The sequence below is a fragment of the Macrobrachium rosenbergii genome, chromosome 40 (assembly GCF_040412425.1).
Source record: "Macrobrachium rosenbergii isolate ZJJX-2024 chromosome 40, ASM4041242v1, whole genome shotgun sequence".
NCBI classification, from domain to species: domain Eukaryota; kingdom Metazoa; phylum Arthropoda; class Malacostraca; order Decapoda; family Palaemonidae; genus Macrobrachium; species Macrobrachium rosenbergii.
This window is the reverse complement of record NC_089780.1, coordinates 5,312,413-5,333,050: the sequence shown is the minus strand read 5'-3', so window position 1 is coordinate 5,333,050 and position 20,638 is coordinate 5,312,413. Positions and strand designations below refer to the sequence as shown.

The following is a 20,638-nucleotide window of genomic DNA, read 5'->3' as shown; positions in this document are numbered from 1 at the left end:
ACATTGCACTAAACTTGTTTCTCAGTTTTCTTTCTCGTTACCACAAGATGACTTTTCTTTTGAATCTCTCTTGATATAATTTTGGCCACTTTTCTATTCAGGCTAAGGACGGTGTCCCTCAGCCACTCAGTCAGCCCAGTAGATTGCATAATTTAGCCACTGATTTTTTTTTCTACTGCCAAGCTTTGGAACTCTCATTCTGTCTTCCTGTCCCTTTTAACTTTCCATCCTTCTAAGGTATGTTGATAGCTTCTGTTTGTGTTAATCCCATATATTCCTTTCCTTCCCTTCTTATTTTGTGGTGTGTTTGGGTATGGGCGAGATGAATTGTGAGTTCCAGTGGCCTCCACATAAAAGAAATGAATTTTGCTTTTGTTTTGTAGTGCATAGATGCTGTTATGTTATCCTATGTGCAGTACTTTGACTGCTTCACTTTGACAACTACTGCAGGGGTGACCTGCTGTAGGCCTTTCTCTTCTGTTTGTTTTCTACAAAAACCTTCCAGTATATGTGCCTTCTGGCTTTGGAGCCGATATTCCAAGCAGAGGGTTTTGTTGAAGTATGGTTGTCAATAAATTCAACTTCTATGTCTCACTTTTAGAAGTTTAGATTCCATACATAATGAAGGACTTGGGATATGTGCTGTACTGTACTGGGACTCGTAAGTCTTATGCATATTAATCTATTGCAAATTGATAAGGGTGGAAAATCTAGCCCTTTACAAGCTCGTAACTACGGTTTAGGGGCTTTTTTATTTGGCACAATTGGTGCAGGATGATGGGAACAAATCAGAAGGTTACTAAATGAAACTCCGACTTTCCTTAACCTAATTTACAGTGAACCCCCCATATTCGCGGGGGATGCGTACCACACCCCCACACCCCCCCCGCGAATAGCTAAAATCCATGAATACTTAAAACCCCTCCAAAAACACTTAGAACTGCCCATTTTGATAGTTTAAACACAAGATAAAACCCTTTAAAAATGCTGACACCTAAGTATTTTAATAGTTTTATCAGAAAAAGTGCTTTTGTATATATAACTTACCTGGTAATTATATATATAGCTGTAGTCTCTGACGTCACGGCAGAAAATTGAAAATCGCGGCAGCGCTAATGAATGGTCATGTGACACCCCTTCCCACCGCCCTCTACAGGTGAGTGAGAGGAACCATAACCCAAACTCTTCATATGTTTCTGCCGTGTGGTACCGGGAAGACCGGTGCAGCTTAGCAGAGAATTATCGCTGATTCTTTCGTTGGACATTGTTGGTGATGTACAATTGTTTGATTTGAATCTTTGGCAGACATTGTTTGTGCTTAGCTTTTTTCATCCCCGCCTTCCATATTTAGCATTATGTCGGTCACTGGTCCCTCGGTGTATAGGTTTTGTAGCAAGGGCTGCAAAACTAGATTAGGGAAAATTACCATTGACCCTCATTCTGTGTGTTCGGGGTGTAGAGGACAGGTATGTTCGGTATCGTTAACCTGTGAAGAATGTAAGGATTTGTCAGGGGAAGAATGGAAGATTTTAAATGCTTATCTGAGAAGGCTTCAAAAAGAGAGAGCTAGAAAAGCTTCAGCTAGGACTACCTCATTATCCTCCCGTGATAGTCAGGATTTATCTTTTTCGGTTACTAACCCTGATATTCCTTCTAACAAATCTCCTATCCCAGACCCCGTTATTCCCGAACCCGATACCGTGGCCAGTCTTAAAACGCAGATGGATGCGCGTTTTAGTGTGATGCTTGCTGCCATGGAGCGGATGAGTAAGTCTTTGGTAGTAAGAAGTGCAGTGTCTTGTGATAGTGCAGTGGAGGAGCTGGCTGTTCGGCCCACTCATTCTCTTAGACCTGGACCTCTGTCAAACTCCCCAGCACCAGGGAGGAGGCAAGTCGAAAGCCCAAGGGAGGTGAGTGGGACCTGCCCCCGAGCAGTTGGCCCCTCAAGCAGTCCTGTTGCCGCTTCCCAGGATGCAGATGTTAGCCATAGAAAAGGCACATCAAGGAGGTGTATGTCTTCGAGTATGTCGAGTGAGGATTCGCCTAAGAGAGGTTGGCGCCAGAAAGATGTCTCGAGACTATTCAAGAGGTCTAGGTTGGCATCTCCTTTGGCAGTTCCCAAGAAAAGAGTGGCGCTTCAAGATCAACCTCCTTCGTGTAGTTTTGGGAGGAGCCCAGTGTTTTTCGCATTCCGTCGATTCGGGAGACGAGAGGCATGTGTTGGAAGTGCGGAGACCCTTGCGTAAGAAGAGAGTGGTGTTGTCTTCGCCTGTTGTTGCTGCTTCTGGCGTGATTGCTGCATCTAGCGCCACGCGCCATGCGCCATCCTTCGTTTCGCCTGGCTCATCGCGCCATACGCCACGCTACGATCCTCCTGGCGCCATGCGCCAAGCGCCAAAAATTGTTTCTCCTGGTGACTCTCGTCAAGCTCCAATTCCTGCGGTCACCGTGCCTCGTTCAGTTCCGCATTCTCCTTCTTCCGCCTTGCCTCAAGATTTGTTTTTGGCGGAAATGAATAGGAAGCTTGATAGTATTCTCGGCTTTGTGGAAAAAAGTGATCCTTCTGTGAACGAACTGCAAGTTGCTTCGATTTCAAAGGATGCTCCTTCATCGAATGTGCGGCTTCCTACGAGCGATCCTGTGCTGCATTCTCTTCGGAAGATGAATCTTCCTCCATCTAGATCCTTGGCTCTTTCTCCGATTTCTGATGGTGATGTTGCTTCGGAATCGGAGGCGGAGGTACAACCAGAGAAAGAGAAGCCTTTATCGAGCTATAAGCAACTGCTTCAGTATTTTCTGGAGAATTTTCCGATTCCTTTTCACCAGTATCTCCAGCTTCTCCGAATCTCAATACGCTCGTGATAATAGGACAGACACTTCGCTGGCTACCAAATTAGTTCTTTCTATTTCGGCCAAGAAAGGATTGAAGAAAATGGAGGAGTGGCTTGCAGAGAAGAGGGAACAAGGGAAGACTTTGTTTTGTTTTCCCCCTTCGAAATTGTCGTCTCGTCGTGGTAGTTGGTACGAGACTGGAGAATCTTTCTCGTTGGGAGTAGCTGCCTCCTCCCAAGGAGATTTCTCTAGTTTGGTAGATTCGCCAGGAGGTCGGCTCTTAATTCAGCCAAAGTATTCTTTTCCACATCGGAATTTGATCACCTCTGCAAGAATGCTTTTAAGATTTTGGAAGTTATAAGTTTCCTCGATTGGTCGGTTGGAGCTCTTGGAAGGAAACTAAAAGCTTGCGCCCTTCAGGACGATCAGTTCGCTTCCCTGTCCGATGTGTTAGCTTGCATCGACAGGAGCATTAGAGATGCGGCTATGGAACTCTCTTCTGTGATTACGATGGGAATTCTCAAGAAACGTGAACTATGGTGTTCTTTCACCACTAAAGGTGTCTCTCGGTCCCAGAAGTCAGCTTTGTTGTTCGCTCCTTTAGATAGGAAACATCTTTTCCCGAAGGAAATAGTATCTGAGATCGCCGACTCTTCAACAGAAGGCAACTCAAGACTTGCTGGCACAGTCCACCAAGAAGCCTAAACCGTTGCCTTCAACAGTTGCTCGCCCGACAACGCCGACGGAAAAATCTCAAGGTCGGCCCTTTCATGGAAGAGCCCTGCTAAATCGTTTCCCAGATCGAGAGGGGAGAGGTCGTATTGTACCTAAAGCGATCAAACCCTCCGACAAGAAGTGAGAGCGCCTCCTTCACTCACCAGTAGGAGCCAGACTGTCAGCTTTCTGGACAGTCTGGGAAGAAAGGGGAGCAGAACCTTGGACAGTCTCGGTTTTAAAGGAAGGCTATTCAGTTCCATTCTTGAAGGACCCTCCTTTGTCCAGGGAACCAGTGGTCTTGATGGCTTATTCTCTAGACTCAGAGAAATGTTGTGCTCTAGAGAAAGAGGTGTCAGCTTTGCTAGAGAAAGAAGCAATAGAGAAAGTTCTCCCCCCTTTCTCCCCAGGATTTTACAATCGTCTCTTTGTAGTACCAAAGGCGTCAGGAGGCTGGAGGCCAGTTCTAGATGTGAGCGCTTTGAACCTGTTTGTCAAGAAGACAAAGTTTGTGATGGAAACCACTCAATCAATGCTGTCATCCCTTCTTCCAGGAGATTGGATGGTATCCATCGACCTCCAGGATGCGTATTTCCACATCCCGATCCATCCTGCTTCGAGGAAGTTCCTTCGCTTTGTGTTCAAAGGCGAAGTGTTTCAGTTCAGAGCAATGTGCTTCGACCTCTCGACGGCCCCCCAGGTATTCACCAGAGTTTTGTCATCAGTGGCGAAGTGGCTACATCTGTTGGGGATCAGAACAGTTTTTATTTAGACGATTGGCTCCTGCGTGCGAAGACAAAGGAAAGGTGTGTGAAGGATTTGGAAAAGACTCTTCATCTAACCGAAGAACTGGGACTTCTGGTAAATTGGCAGAAGTCACATCTGGTGCCATCTCAAGAATTAGTCTATTTGGGAGTTCAGATGAACTCAGTAGTTTTTCAGGCTTCTCTGTCGGTGGAGAGGGTAGAGTCGTGCCTGTTGAAAGTGTGAGATTTTCTGAAGAAGACCCAGTGCTCGGCCAACGAGTGGATGAGCCTTCTGGGGAAGTTGTCTTCCGCAGAACCGTTTGTGAGTTTGGGGAGATTACATCTAAGGCCCCTTCAGTTCTTTTTAAGAGAAGTCTGGGACAGGAAGAAGAGCCAGACTCGTTTGTTTTTCAAATCTCAGAGGAGATAAAGGCAGACCTCAGTCGGTGGAACTCTCCAGAGAAACTTCAGGAAGGAATTTCACTGTTCCCAAAAAACCCCAACCTCATCTTGTGTGTAGACGCTTCAGATCTAGGATGGGGAGCCACGTTAGGCAAGTTGGAAACAGCAGGCCGATGGAAGGGAGAACAACTTCGGTGGCACATCAATCTGAAGGAATTAAAGGCCATTCATTTAGCCCTTTTAGAATTTTCGAGGGTGGTAAGGAACCAGGCAGTGATTGTCCAATCAGACAATACAACAGCTCTCGCATACATAAAAAAGCAAGGAGGGACCCACTCGTTCTCGCTATACCTGGTAGCGAGAGATCTTCTGTTATGGGCGAAAACGAACCAAACGACGTTGATGACAAGGTTCATTCCAGGGAAGCTCAATTTGAGGGCAGACGAGCTAAGCAGGAGCTTTCAAGTACTCTCAACAGAGTGGATCTTAAATCAAGAAGTTTGCCTCCAACTGTGGAATCTATGGGGTCGTCCTCTCATAGATCTGTTTGCCACCAAGAAGACAACTCAACTGCCTCTTTATTGCTCTCCAGTGCCAGACGAGGGGGCAGTCTTCGTGGATGCAATGCTGATGGACTGGTCAGGTCTGGACCTTTACGCCTTTCCTCCGTTCAAGATGTTGAGAGCAGTTCTAACAAAAATGTTGTCCCACAAGGACGTGCGTATGATGCTGGTTGCTCCGTTTTGGCCAGCAAGGGAATGGTTCCCGGACTTGATAAGTCTTCTTGTAGACTTCCCGAGGCTTTTACCACTGAGAGTAGATCTACTCAGACAGCCTCACTTCCGAAGATTTCACGGAGGTCTATCCGCTCTTCAGCTAACTGCGTTCAGACTGTCGAACGTTGCCTCAGAGTTAGAGGTTTTTTGAGGAAGGTCTCTAGAGCCATCGCTAGAGCTCGCAGACAGTCCTCCACAGCAGTTTATCAAGCTAAGTGGTCAGTCTTCAGAGAGTGGTGTAGGAAGACTGGTACATCATCTTCTAAGACCACTTTAGAAGAGATCGCAGACTTCCTCCTGTATCTGAGTGTGGATAGGAAGCTGTCTTCGTCGTCGATCAAGGGCTACAGAGCAATGCTTTCGACAGTCTTTAGGCATAAGGGCCTGGATATTTCAAATGATAAGGACTTGTCAGATCTTATCAGATCGTTTGAAACATCCAAGAATTCCAGAGAGAGATTGGTTTCCTGGAATTTAGATGTGGTCTTGAAATGGCTTGTGGGCAGTAAGTTTGAGCCATTATCATCTTGCTCTTTCAGAGACCTTACGAGGAAGACAATCTTCTTGGTAGCTTTGGCTACAGCAAGGAGAGTCAGTGAATTGCACGCCCTAGATAAGAGAATTAGGTTTTCTAGGGGTAAGGCAGTCTGTTCTTCATTGTTGAGTTTTTTTGGCAAAGAATGAGACTCCGTCTAAGCCTTGGCCGAGATCCTTTTCGATCCCTGGTCTCTCGGATTTGGTGGGACCAGATGAAGAAGAAAGACTTTTATGCCCAGTAAGAGCATTAAAAGTATATTTCGAAAGGACTCAAAGCAGTGAGAGGTCCCTCTCCTAATCTTTGGTGTTCTGTGAGGGATCCGAGTAGGCCTCTTTCAAGAATGCTCTTTCCTTCTTTTGAGAGACCTGATTGTAGAAGCTCACAACCAGGTAGAAGATGTGCAGCTTCAAATTTCTAAAGTTAAAGCACATGAGGTGAGAGCGGTCTCAACCTCGTTGGCATATAGGAGGAATCTTTCCTTAGATCCAATTATTCAAGCTACATTTTGGAAATGTAGGTCAGTGTTCAAGCGTCTCATTATTTGAGAGAGATTGAGACAATATATGATGGATGCAGTACGTTGGGACCGTTTGTGGTGACTGGCACGGTGTTGGGTAAGGGAATTAAGGAAGTCGATCCTTCCTTGTGATGCTTTCTCTTGCTTAAGGTTAGTGTTGTTGTTTTCTGGGATGTCTGGGGGTACATTGTGACTAGGAGTACCCAACAGTTTTACATTTTGGGTAATATTTTTAAGGTACAGGTTATTGGTGACACCCTTGTTCTATGTGTTTTTTCGTGTACTGCGCCCTGGGCAGGGGCATTTATTTGGTTGGTTATCATGCATAGTCCACGGTGAGCCCTCGACTGGCATGTAGCCCTCTAGCACTTAACCCTCAGGTCTATATACCTAGTTGGTGCAAGTTGAGGATAGCAGATTAAGAGGCAGTATCCATCAAATCAGCTACCTCAACAGGTAAGGAACCATCGTTGTGTTTTTTATTTTCACAATTTTCTAGACTTTTTCATATTAGCTGCCATGGCCCACCTCCATCAAGGTGCCAATCAGCTATATATATAATTACCAGGTAAGTTATATGTACAAAAATGTATTTTTATAATAAAATGAGGTTTTGTACATACTTACCTGGTAATTATATAATCAAAGCCCACCCTCCTCCCCTCTCATGGGCAGGTATGGCATAAACATATGAAGAGTTTGGGTTATGGTTCCTCTCACTCACCTGTAGAGGGCAGTGGGAAGGGGTATCACGTGACCATTCATTAGCGCTGCTGCGATTTTCAATTTTCTGCCGTGACGTCAGAGACTACAGCTATATATATAATTACCAGGTAAGTATGTACAAAACCTCATTTTATTATAAAAATACATTTTTGCAAATTACTAGAGAAAATGGTAAATGCTTGACTAGCATGGCACAATTTGGGTCACAATGTAACAGATCTCCTTTGGATTCTGTATCAACCTAGAAGACCACGTACGAAGAGGATTTGAACGAAAACAGTTTACTGCAGCTGTCTTTTTTGACATTGAAAAGGCATATGATACTACATGGAAGTATGCAATATTAAAAACATTTCATAAAATCAGCATGCGGGGACATTTTCCTAGGCTTATCCAAAACTTTGACAGGTAGCACTTTTCAGGTGAGAATTAGTGATGTATTGACCATTAAATATACTGTAATTAAAAAACTATCGAATATCACTTAGGGAGTCGATAGACATACTCTTACTGTACTGTATAAAACAACAGTTCTGTCTATCATTGATTATGGAAGCAAAATATATGGCTCAGCTTCAGACACAGCACTGAAAACGCTGGATCCAATTCACAACAAAGGCCTTAGAATATGTTCAGGAGCCTTTAGATAATCACCAACTTCATTTTTACAAGTTGAATGTGTTGAACTACCACTCTCTCTCCATAGAGAGTTAGTAACAATGAAGAGTGCCTTGAGAATTCAGACAAGTGATTCTCCAACCAAAAGATTATTTGAATTAAGAGGTATTTATAAACCGTCATCCACCACCTTTCCCTGTTAGAGCTAGAAGATTGAGTCGCTGAATATTTGTACAGTTACCTTCAAAATTAAAGTTGCCTCCCCCTTGGACTGTGAATAAAGTGAGAATTTACGTACACTTAAAATATTTATCAAGAAGTTACTCATATACCCCAGAACACTATAGACAACATACAATAGAGCAGATAAGCTGAAAAGGTCCACGTTACGCAGTATAAACAGATGTATCTAAATGAGAGTACTGAGTGGGATATGCTGCAGTATCCCAAGACAAAATGTATAAATTCTTTCTACCTAACAGTGCTTCAGTATTCACAGCAGAGTTGCGTGTAATTGCATCAGCCATAAAAATAATTAAAGAACATCACTCAATATTTTTATGACTTCTAGTGACTCGAGAAGCACCATAGAACCTATTCAAAGTTACAAACCAAAAAATATAATATTGCGCAACAAATTAAGTTACAACTCCATAAGTTATTTAATAATGGTGAAAATGTAGAAATGTGTTGGAGCCCTGCCCATGTAGGGATCAAAGGAAATGAAGAGGCTGATAAAGCAGCCAAAGAAGCAATGCATATGACAAGGTTGAATTTAAATATCCCTGTTAACGATTATATAACTTACAAAAGTAGGTATTATAAATAAATGGCAAAATGTCTGGAATGAAGAACCTGAAAATAATAAATTAAAGCAACACCTGATGTTAGAAAATGGACTTCATCATACCAAAGAGAGAGACATGCACAAATAATTCTGACGTCTCCAAATAGGCCATACATATTCTGACACATGGACACTTAATGAGCAGCCCACATGACCCTGCTCCTGAATGCTGAGAATGCAAAGTGATAATAACAACTAAACGTGTTAAGTGACTGTCCAAAATATAACCAACAACAGTTATCAACTTTCGGAAATATTCGCAGATTTCTGTATGGAACATATGTACACATTGTTTGCTGAAAATTCGCCCATTCACGGTATTTTTCACTGAGAAATATTCACTAATTACTGTATTTTCATCTCATTTTCATGACTAAATGCACTTTTTGTGTAAAACTATTAAAATACTCAGGTACCTAGGTAGTGCTCGAGTTACGATAATTCTCCTTACGATAATTCGATTTTGCGATGGGGTAAGCGATTAATACCGATAAGACAATATTTATAAAATATTTAAAAATTTTGTGCAGGCGCAGGCAGCAGTGTACAATCAGGCAGCAAGAGAGACCAAATTACAATAGACCAACTTCTTTTCCTCCATCCGTTTATCCCATCTTCTAGTTAAAAAAGTAAAAGAGAATGATAAAAGTATTTTTAGTAACGTCATACTCTTGCATAAATGCGTACAGCCATAAACAACTGAACAAGAAACTGTTGTTTTGCTTATAATTGAATCGGATAACAACTGCCTTTTTGCTTGTCTTTCAGCCATCGTATGGGAGTATACAATTACCGTAGTTTATAGTATAAATGATGTTAAGTAGAATAAGACTGATATATTTTTACAGTATACCGTTGTTCAGTATGGATAAAAGATCGGCAAGGAAATATAAAGCTAAATTTAAGCTGCAAGTGCTAGCTGAAGCTGAGAAAACAGTGTTCAAGCTGCTGATGACTATAAATTATCGTTCATCGGCAACATGGATGAAACTCGACCGTAATTAAAATTGGAGAGAAAGTATTTTAATCAAAACTACTGGGTATGAAAGAACATATTACTGCTATTTTTACCCCGATAAAAGATAAATACGTAAAGTTTGTATTATGATGAAATCAAGTGAAAATAGTAAATGAAATCTTGAATTTTTTTTTTTTACACAAAAGTGCCCCCAAATGGCCAATGTTATCTATTCATGAAAAAAATAGCTAAATTAATTTCACAACGAGACATATTTAAGTTATATTTCGACTTAAAAACACTTAGTATAAGGAAAAATAACCTTTCCCCATACAGTATAAATAAGGAAGGAAGCACTCTGAACTGAGTTAAATATGACGAAATAAACTTACCACTTAATCGATTTCCAAACCAAAACATTATCGCAATTTATAATACAAAAGCAATATAAGAATATATACAATATTATTGGATACACTGAATTAAAGCATAACATTTTAAAAAATCCATGGAAAAGGTGCATATTCGTTATGCTGATGTTTAATACGATATTACGTGCGTGCAGAGTATAGTATAATGTAGGCTAGGCTACTGTATATGTATGCGATATACCATAGTATAGGCTAAGCTAATTCTTGGTTTGTTATTCAATTTCTCTTTGTATTGTATTATCATAAAATACTTTGCATGAACCTCCAGAATTAGCTGATATTATTTGTTAATATATCGTGTATGTATAGAGCAGGGGTTTTCAACCTTTTTCTCCCCACGTACCCCTTTGGGAATTTTTAATGTAAAAAATGTACCCCTTTCACTTTGTATAACAAAGGAAAACAAAAACTCATATTGGTATACATTCCATTGTGTATATTTGTCAGTACTACACTGTAGGAAATCAACTAAACTACTCTTCTGACAACCAATAATATTGTAAACACAAAAAATTCCATAAATACATGACATTTAAAAAAAAAAATAACTGTTTCCCAGTGGTTATGCAGTAAATTTTCAGGGTTAGCCATGGTACTGAGCTGCAAAAACAAAATATATTATCATTACATAGCTGCAAAGGCAGTTAATGAGATGGCTGACACTGTTTTTCACCAATTAGCTTAGTTAGCCGAGGAGCAGTTTTTGCTAAAGCACATCTAAGGTCGGCTTCCAGATTCAGTCGGGACCTTAATTTTGATTTTATGACAAGCAAGATGGAAAACACAGTTTCACACAGATATGTTGATGGGAAAAGTAACAGAAAACGAAGAGGCTCCTCTGCCATATGTGGATATGACTTTGATATTTTGCACCAGAACCTGACTAAAGACTCTTTCTCAAAGAGATCACTAGCACTGGAGTCATTCACAAAGTCAATAAATTCTTCCTGAATTGCATCATTGACAGAAGCAACATCTGTATGGAAAGGGTCTCTAATCAGCTTCAAGATTCCTTCAGACACATCAGATAAGTATCTCTGTCCAGTACGCGTCAGGCAGCCAGGCCCCTTACCTCAGTGCCCCTTACCCTAACGACGCAGGGAAAGAGCGTACCCCCTGACAGACCCTTGGCGTACCCCCTGGGGTACGCGTACCCCAGGTTGAAAACCCCTGGTATAGAGTATACTTGATAATGTAGGCTAGGCTATCATATATGTATACATGGTACCGATTACCCCAGTGCAGGCTAGGCTATGTTCGAGATATATTTTTTCCAACAAATGATGGGTTTTTTTTGGAACCTAACCCCATCGTAAGTAGGATAAAACCTGTATAAGCATTTTTAGTTTTTTTTTATTGTGTTAGAACTATCAAAATAGGCAGTTCTAATTGCTTTTAGAAGGGTTCTAAGTATTCGCGGATTTTAGCTATTCACAGGGGGTGTGGTATGCATCCCCCACAAATACGGCGGGGGGGGGAGGAATTACTGTAGGTCGATTGTCGAAATTTTATCTGAATATACATTTTCAGTCTTACCAATTTTGATATTTATGAGGAACAGCAATTAATTGATAAAATATAAAGTGATTTATGAAAATACAAAAACCCACGGTGAATTTAATAAATAAATGAAAATTTAGTTTTAAAATATTAACTTATTCTGAGTTTTATCATATTTTATTTTTTTTATTGTGCAGATGAAACGTGGATAAATGTATTTAATGTAAGCATGTATTCTAGTGTGTAAGCTTATGCCTTTTTGCATATTTATTTTTAAAATTTCATTTTTCATTCATCATTTAGTCCCAGTGCATGGCTTATGGCATAGATCTGGTACTCCATTTCATTTTAATCCTTCTTGCCAGCCCTATGAGGGCAGTTAATCAGCTCAGCGGTCTTGTTAAACTGTTTTAATAATAATAATAATAATATTGGAGGTGTAACTCTATATTTGCTGCACATTATTTACAAGATGAAATTGCACATGAAAATTGCAAACCCCATAGTCCCATCGTCGCAGCGGGGACAGTTTTCTCCTGAACCAAGATTGGAGAGCTTTCTGCTCTACTTTCCTTTTGTTAGTTATGAAATCCTGGTTTCTAATTGGGGAGCATGAAGGTACACTTTGATGTATAGGAGCAGCCCTTCATTTAGTAAGGTAGTTATTGTTTTTAGTAGTTTGGACTGTCATTGTGGGCTTTGATTCTGGCACGGGAGTCAGTGATACTCTATGAAGTAGATTCCTTTTCCCCGTAAGGACCCTCAGACAAGTCTTGCTACGAGGACCTTACGCCCTGCTGTGGATCCACCCTTTGACAGCAGTACCTATCAGAAAGGATCACACAACAGGTAAGAATGTTCAGAAGCTTTTTCTCTTTTGATAAAGCTCTAGTTCGCTTGCTGACTGGGTGTTTTTTCCGGCTGTATTAACCCACCATCCTTTTTTCAATATGGCAGTCAGCTAACTTTAACAGTTAAGATTCGTTCCAAAAATGAGAATTTTCATGATAAAATTAATTATTTGGATACTTACCTACTGTTAAATGGAAACCCGCCCAGCCTCCCCACACCTTAGTGGTTGATTAGGAAGAATTCTGTACAAGACTATAAACATTCTAAAGCCACCTGGTGGGGAAAACAGGTAATTACAGACAGTCTAATCAGGTGAGCCATGCTTCTTTTCTTTTTGTTTTTTAAATGCTGTAGCACCTAGTGGCCCAAAGATATAAGCTAACTTTAACAGTAGGTGAGTATCCAAATAATTAATTTCATCATGAAAATTCACATTTAATCAGTCAATCAGTCCTCCTTTGCTATGATCCAAAGGTCTAGTAAATGCCATCAGTCTGTGGGTTCTTTGACATTGGTGACTCCTTGGTAGTCCCGCAGAGAGTGTTATCGATTCCTGATCCTAATAGGTGGATCAACCAAGGTTCCTTCTTTTAAGGAAGGATCTACTCAGACAACCAGCCGCAGGAGGTTTCATCAAAACTCACTCATTCTACAGCCGAATGCATGAAGATTCTCAATTGCATCATATGAGCAAGAGGCTTTTCAAAGGAATGCAGAAAGGCTGTCATTAGCTCCAGGAGGCATTCAACAAACACCCTGTACTAGAGGCAATAGTCAGTTTATAGGGGCTGGTGCCATTCTAGAGGGATTTTCTGTACCTATACATCTATGAATAATCTGACTAAATTCTTGATTTACCTCCGCTATACTAAAAGGTTTGTCATTTCAGCTATCAATGCTTATCTTTTCATGCTGGCATCAGTGGTAAGGGGAACTGGATTGGATATCTCCTCTAGCATGAACATTAAGAAAGCGATAAGTCTTTAAAGTCTTTGAGATGGAATATGGACATAGTGCTAAAGTTTCTGTATATGTCCCCATTCAAACCCTTGAATACAACATTCCTTGAGCATATGATGTTTAAGACCCTGTTCTTATTGGCTTTGACCTAGGCTGAAAAGGTCAGTGAGCTTCTGGCCTTATCCAGTAATGTGGGCTTTACATCTCTGAGGAGCAGTAATTCTCTTCTGCCAAGCTCCAGGGGAAAGGTGTTTACAAGTCTCAGGCTCTGCCTTGTTCTTATGAAGCCCCCAGCCTGTCCACCTCGGTTCCAGTCAGAGCATTCTTGCTTTATGTGCAAGGACTAGGGATTTCGGAAGTAACCTCAAGAACCTATTTTGTAGCCTCAGAAGGCTAGATGTCCCAATGTTTAGGAATGCAGTGTCTTTCTTCCTTAAGAATTTGGTTAAGGAAGTGCACTCCAATCTAGACCCTTCCTTTTTGCTCGTATTGAAGGTCAAGTTCCACAACTTGAGAGTTGTGGTGACCTCTTTTAGTTTACTGAGCAACCTCTCTCTGGAGAAGTCACACAGTATTTTCTTTGCAGCCCCTGGAAAATTATTATTATTTTTTTTTTTCATATGCAAACCCATTACTCTATAGAAGTTCTCCCAACCTCTCTGTGCTTCACAGCCCGTCCAGACCACACAGTGACTAAATCTGTGAGTAGAAGGGTAACCAGAGTTGGGATGCATTGACTGCCAACTGCAACAGGAGGATTCTTCTGTGGAATGTGGGAGTTTGCATGGATATTCATGAAGCTGTTGTGTTGTTTGTGTATATGAAAAAATTTATTTTTATTTAAATTATATATTTTCATAATATGCATTGAAATGCAAAAATGAATCCTCTTCTTTTTTAAAGAAAGTGTTACTGAAGGCAAATTATGGAATGTCTCATGAAGGATTTTGAAAATACAAAATCCAAATTAGTTTTATACAGTATATCTTTTGCCTGAATATTACATAAACACTAACTTAAGAAATACTACTCCCACACTTTTTTTTTTTTGTAGCATCCCAGTTTGATATTTAAAAGTACTTTATTGGTTAATTGGAACAGCAGTCTCTTTTTGAGTCTTGAGTTATGTAAATTTTTCCTACGAATCTTACTCAACATTCAAGAAGCTGCAATTTTGAGCTGCAGGCTCACAACTGAAGCTATATGAATGTTAGTTAAATGGAGAAATAACCATTATAATACTGTAGTATGAAAATTGGTATTCCTTTGAAAATTCAATTTTTATTGATTTTCTGCATCAAAGTGATAAAGTTACTGAAAGAATATGAAGAATTCAGTTGATTAAAATCTGGTAGACATGTCTGATGACTGTTAAGGACTCTATTATGTATTGCTCTGTGCTGTAAGAAAAATATTTACTGTAGTGATATTACTCACAGTACTTTACATAGCAATTAAAGGTCTTATGTAGTTCTGTACAAAATCTAGAGCAAATAATAAAGGTTGACCTTACCTCTGTTATATGTATTTGTAAGCAGCATACTTTCAGGGTTAACATTCTTTTACTGTGCCGTTTTTATTTAAAAATAAGAATGTGTTAAGATGCTATTTTTATCAAGGATGCTTTGGTCTAATTGTTCTGTTCTTTCCATTACATGTACTAGAGATAATTTTATTTTTTGAGTGTTTATTTTTGTCCCGGTAACTATTGTGTTCCCTTCTTTTGTTTAACTCAGCAGGGTTTTCTTTTCTCTGTCATTTTTGTTTTTTAGTCCAGAGACACGAGTAACATCAGGTTCGCCCCCAACTGTTGTAACTTACGATAAAGGAGAGTAAGTTTTGTAGGTTTATCTTTGTAGACAGTCTGTTACACAGACCACTGTAAAACTGCCCGTATTGCTCTAGTTCCAGTTGCCCAGGTTTTGAATGAAGTATGACTTGTAAACTTATAAATAAATATTATACTGCATTATGATTTTGACTGTACACTCGGCAATGCAAGTGAAGATACAGTTTTCATTACACCTCGTTCATTGAATTCATCATTTTTTTTTATCGAAAACACATAATCTCGTTAAATTACTTTAGAATATAAAAATACAATACACTGCAAAATATATAACTTAAATCTGCAAAACAAAAACATTCAGATACATAATAATACCATACTGTATATATCCGAAGTAATAGGAATTTTCTGATGGATTCATTCGCAGAGATCTGGAAGATAGAGTTGGGAATACTGGCTGTTCCTCTGTACCACAAAGACAATATTTACTTGCTTTTCTCTATGAACAGGATTATTATTGCTTCATCATCATGAGTGTTAGTGATCATTATTTTAGTTTCTACAGATTCATATTTGTATTTCAAAGAGTTTAAAAGTTAACTGGTGTCCACGTCAGTCAGTGTTGTGATGGCTAAGGAAGGTTGAACAAATCTAGTTAGATCCACAAGAATGTTCTCTATGATTTGAGGAGTAGCCCAAGAACTTTGGGCAGGAAAGCACAAGTCACTGGATATTGACGTAATGGCTTTCACACTTTAATGACAGATGTTGACATGGATCGAATGCTAGTAGTTGTTTACAAAGCTATTGTCATTGAAAGGAAATCTTTATCAAGGTTAAAATAGCCTGTCAACTTGAAGATTTTCTGGCTATACTCCCATTACAAGCAGTTTGGAGTTAGCCTGTACAGCTAGCACGGCTGCAATACTTGCCGCGAGACCAAAAGATCTCCCTGTAAATCAGCATTTTTTATCACGATATTAAACTTTCATTGCCTGTGGAGTAGGTATCGAGTAGTTTATGGCAATAAATATTTTTACTTTACACATCTTTTTTCGTGAATGATTTGTTGATGAAAATCCATTTTCAAAAGTAGAGACTACAGTACAGTATATCAAGAAAGTAAGAGTGACCATACCCTGTGGTTGAATATTTTCACCTTTTTACGATTTTTGATTGTTACAGCAACTGTTGAATCAAATCAAGGTTAGGGTATGAATTTCTTAGAGAATTAATTTTGATACTGTGGTCACTTCAGATTTCATCTAGTATGGTAAAGCACGATCTTGGCAGCCCTGCCACCTGGTATCCCAGGAACCTGTGCACCACCTCATCACTTCCCCGCCTTTGCCCATCATAAGTCCAACACCCATACTATACTCTCTCTCTCTCTCTCTCTCTCTCTCTCTCTCTCTCTCTCTCTCTCTCTCTCTCTCTCTCTCTCTCTCTCTCCTTCTAAAGCATACTTTACAAATATATTATTACTCAGTCTCTCAGAGAAAATGTAATGAATTAAGTATTTATAGATAGGCCTATGCGTACGCAAAAACTGACTCTCTCTCTCATCATAATACTGCATTCATTCCTGTATTATTCCACATGATTTCCCTTGGATATTGCCCAAATTTTAAAACATTTTCTCTCATTATTTAAGATTGTGTTTCCAATTACACATGAATTTTATTTCGTTGTACTGTATAGTCATAACATCAGTTATGAGTAAAAGGTTTCACAGTAGGTTTTAAAGAAGGATGATCAATATTCTACTCTGAACTGACATTACCAAAACGACTTTTACAAATATAGACTTACAGAGCTTGGTACTGCATTCGGGCATCAGTGATTATATGACTTCTACAGAATCTTTATGGTCTAAAGAAACCTAGCAAGCAACAAACACAATGACTTTGAAGCTCCGCCCCCTTTCTAGAGTTGCCAGGTGTGGCATTATTAAACAATATGTGTCCGAAATGATTTAAGAAAACTGTATCTTTACTTTTTCTACCGAATGTATAGTACTCTTTATCGTGAAACACTTCTTATCTCCCCAGATTGTATTTTGTTGGATATTTGGTTAAATAGGCAATGTTAGTTTCATATTAGGATGCTATATCTTCCTTGGAATACTAAGAAATAATCTTGATTGCTTTATTGTAGAATGTCTTGAAGCTGGGAGCTTTCTGCAGTAATTAAAGGAAGACCTGTTTGTTTATATTTGCTTTGTTCATAATGCTTACCTAGTTTATGAATATAGATGCAGTGTGGACAAAGTTATATCTTAACTGATAAGTAAGTTTTATTTTTATGAGAAAGTGGGAAATGACTGGTTTTCATTGCTTTGCACTGGTTCTTCCTTCAGTAGCTATGCTGTCAGCAGGCACTGCAAATTTATTATTATTGGACGTGCTGCTTTACGGATTGTTGTGTAGAATGTTTTAAGCTACTTGTTGTTCCATATCTGTAGACTTTTACTAGCTGTCTTATCCATGAGATGTATTTAGCAGCAAATGTAAGGAGTTTCAGTTTGATGGAGAACAAGTGGCAGATTTAGGAGCCATTGGTTTGTGTTTTGACATACTGATTTGTTAAACTGATATCCAGGGGGTAAATCAAATAAAGGTGTCGAAATGGCCATTAAGAAATAGGCAAGATTAGGTATGATCATAAGTTTTTGAATACAGTATTTGTAATAAACTTGCAAATTAAAGGCTTCTCTTCCTTTGTTGTTTGAGACTATTTTACGCTGTTCTTTCATAATTTTTCTTCATCACAGCTCTCACGTATTTCCTACATTACCTCTCTTACCACTCTTCAGGGTACTTTTTTGCAAATATTACATCATCTGTTCACCCCTTTTACTGTAATGATACTGTGCAGTAGAATAGTTTCTTTCTGCATTGTTTATCTTCTTTGCTATCTTCTTAGTGCTATAGGGACAGGTGTTCTCCCATGGAACACCTTATGTGTGTGCTTTTTTGTGACCTTTATTTCATAATTTTCCTTTCCGTATTCAATTAAAGTAGACAGACCTTACAAATTTTGAAGTTGTTGTTAAACACCTGTGTGGGGTTTTGTCATATCCCATTGAAATTGTACACTATACAATTTTTTATTCCTTTGAAAATGAGTGCATTGCCTTGCCCTCTGTTGTGTGAAATAATTTCTTTACATATGCCTGCTCAGTAGGCTCTTGATATGTCAGAACATATCATGCTTTCAAATGAAGAAATTAGTAGTTTTAACCAGTGAGTTCCCCCCATCCCTAACCTCTTCTCTCACATCCAAGAGTATTTAATTTTTCCCTTTTTATGTTCTACAGGCATAACCTTCACATTTAAGCTGCTGTTCACTTTTTGACCATTTCATTTTGTCCGTAATGTCAATGTATGTTGTAATTTTTCTTATCACCAAATATTTGTCTCCAGATGTGTGTCATAACACTTTTCCAACTTGATTACATATAGCAGCACATCATAATTTTCTTCTTGCAAGCTACCAGTTTCTATGCTGTATTTTTCTGGAATATTTTGCATCATTGTAAAGTATTTGTTTTGGGTTAATTCCGGTGAAAAAATGTGGTGGATTCATGAAGAAGACTCAGTTTGCATTCTGTCTGTTTTTTCAGCAGAGAACCTTTATGCATTCAAACAACTGGGAAAGCTACATAAATTGTTTAGAGGAGATCAGATCCAGTTATGGAGATTAGTTTATTATTGGCCAGAGGACAGAAGTAAAAGATGGCTCTGAAGTAAGAAAATGCAGTGTTTTAGATTTCTGTGTATGCCTTTTTGTAATAGGTTTGCCATTCCTTTTCTTTGCTTTGAGAGGCATTGTGGATCCACAAAGTTAGTGCATTGGGCAGTATGTTGCTGAACCCATACTTTTCTTATGCAGGAGAATTCTAACCAGGAAATGGGGGAGCTGCTGTGGCCATGAGGGTCACATTTGCTCTCCTTTTCACCTGTCTTGATCTTTGTCTCTTACAGGTGACCAGATTTGTCCCTTTTCCTTATAGGACGTTAGGTGATGGACAAGAAAAGGCACCACTGATGATCTCAGTGAAGATCCTATCACTGCAGGACTTGATCCCATGGCGTGATGAGTGACTCATCATCCCATTTGACTCTTGACTGAACTTCCTCTTGGTTGCAGGGGGGGTAATTTTCCTTATGCCCAATTTCTTGGAATGTTCCCTGCTGTAAGGATGGGAGACCAACATTACACCCCATAGGTCCTTTGATAATCATGGACCTTGAATCTTATTATTTTGATACCATAATTTTTTCTCCTGACTGTCTGTATAACTCACAAAGGTACATTATACGTTTTTCAAATGCTCAACTCATGACTTTAGTCCTTGTCATCTGTGCACTAATTCTCTGATCTTCTATACTGGAAAATTCAGTGTCTACCATGCTAGGAGGCTGAACAATGCCAGGACTGACTGTATGTGATTACTTGCATTCTTTTGTTCTTTATTCCATTTTGGAAGTTATTACTTCTGTATCCGAGATCACAGTTGTGTTAACTCACGTTGCTGTGATGTTGGCAGAGTGGTTGGAGATACACATTCCTTTTTCTTTCAAATATTTCTAAGGCTTCTAAGACCATGTCTCTTCAGTCCTCTTTTGTTAATCTCTGCTTCTATTTTCTCAGTATGTCAGAGAATTTGGAAAGAGTCAAAAGTATCGGTACTTAGGGATTTTTGGGGTTTGGAATGAACACTGCATGTTTTGGGGGCGTTGTATTAACAGCCTGGCTAAGTCCGCATGTAAGAAGCTGGTACGTTGTCTCCACTGCCTTGATCTCATGATGCACTTCAGTTTAAAAATTCCAGAGATACAGGGTGAAACTTCCAGAATGTGACGTTCCCATTCCTTCATGTAATATTCTTGAACCATTAAACCTGCCTCTTTCTGAAAGCTGTAATTGACATCATATAGGCTGGAAAGTCCAAAAGTGTACCCTTTTTCTTGTAGAAATGCACTTGTTGTGTACAGCCATGCCTATTTTAGTCTCTTTACCCTGCAAAAAATGTATATAAGTGTTGTAGCTGAAAGATGAACAAAATTTGAAAGTGATGGTGCTTTTTCTAGATAAAACCAAAACCTTGAAGTATAAAGTATATTGTATTTTAGTATACGATCTTCCCTTAGTGCAATATAAGAGAGGAGATGATTTTTTCCCTTGACAATGCTTTATAAGCAAGATGTTCATTCCCATTGTCACTGAGACCATGCCTCAGGAACATTACAATGAACAGCTGAACCCACACACAATGTTCTATTCAACTGAGCTGATTCCAGGTATATTAGTTATTCACTGTAGGTTGAGCCAGTTGTTGTAAGTATGCAATTGGCTCTCACATAGCACTCTCCTTATACATTTTAAAAGTCTTTAAATTCCATTAATACAGTGCATTACCATAAAGG

The 20,638-nt window shown here is 39.4% G+C and overlaps 1 protein-coding gene across 8 annotated transcripts in view; it reads left to right on the top strand.

Moving 5' to 3' along the window:
* PICK1 (protein interacting with PRKCA 1) overlaps positions 1-20,638 on the top strand; it is a 159,352-nt gene that overhangs the window by 33,454 nt on the left and 105,260 nt on the right. Inside the window, exon 2 of one of the 8 annotated variants that reach the window (XM_067082965.1) lies at positions 15,190-15,249. The exons of the other annotated variants lie outside the window; for them this stretch is intronic. Coding sequence (XP_066939066.1) covers positions 15,190-15,249 — 60 coding nt within the window. The remainder of the gene's footprint in view (positions 1-15,189; positions 15,250-20,638) is intronic. 8 annotated transcript variants of the gene reach the window in all.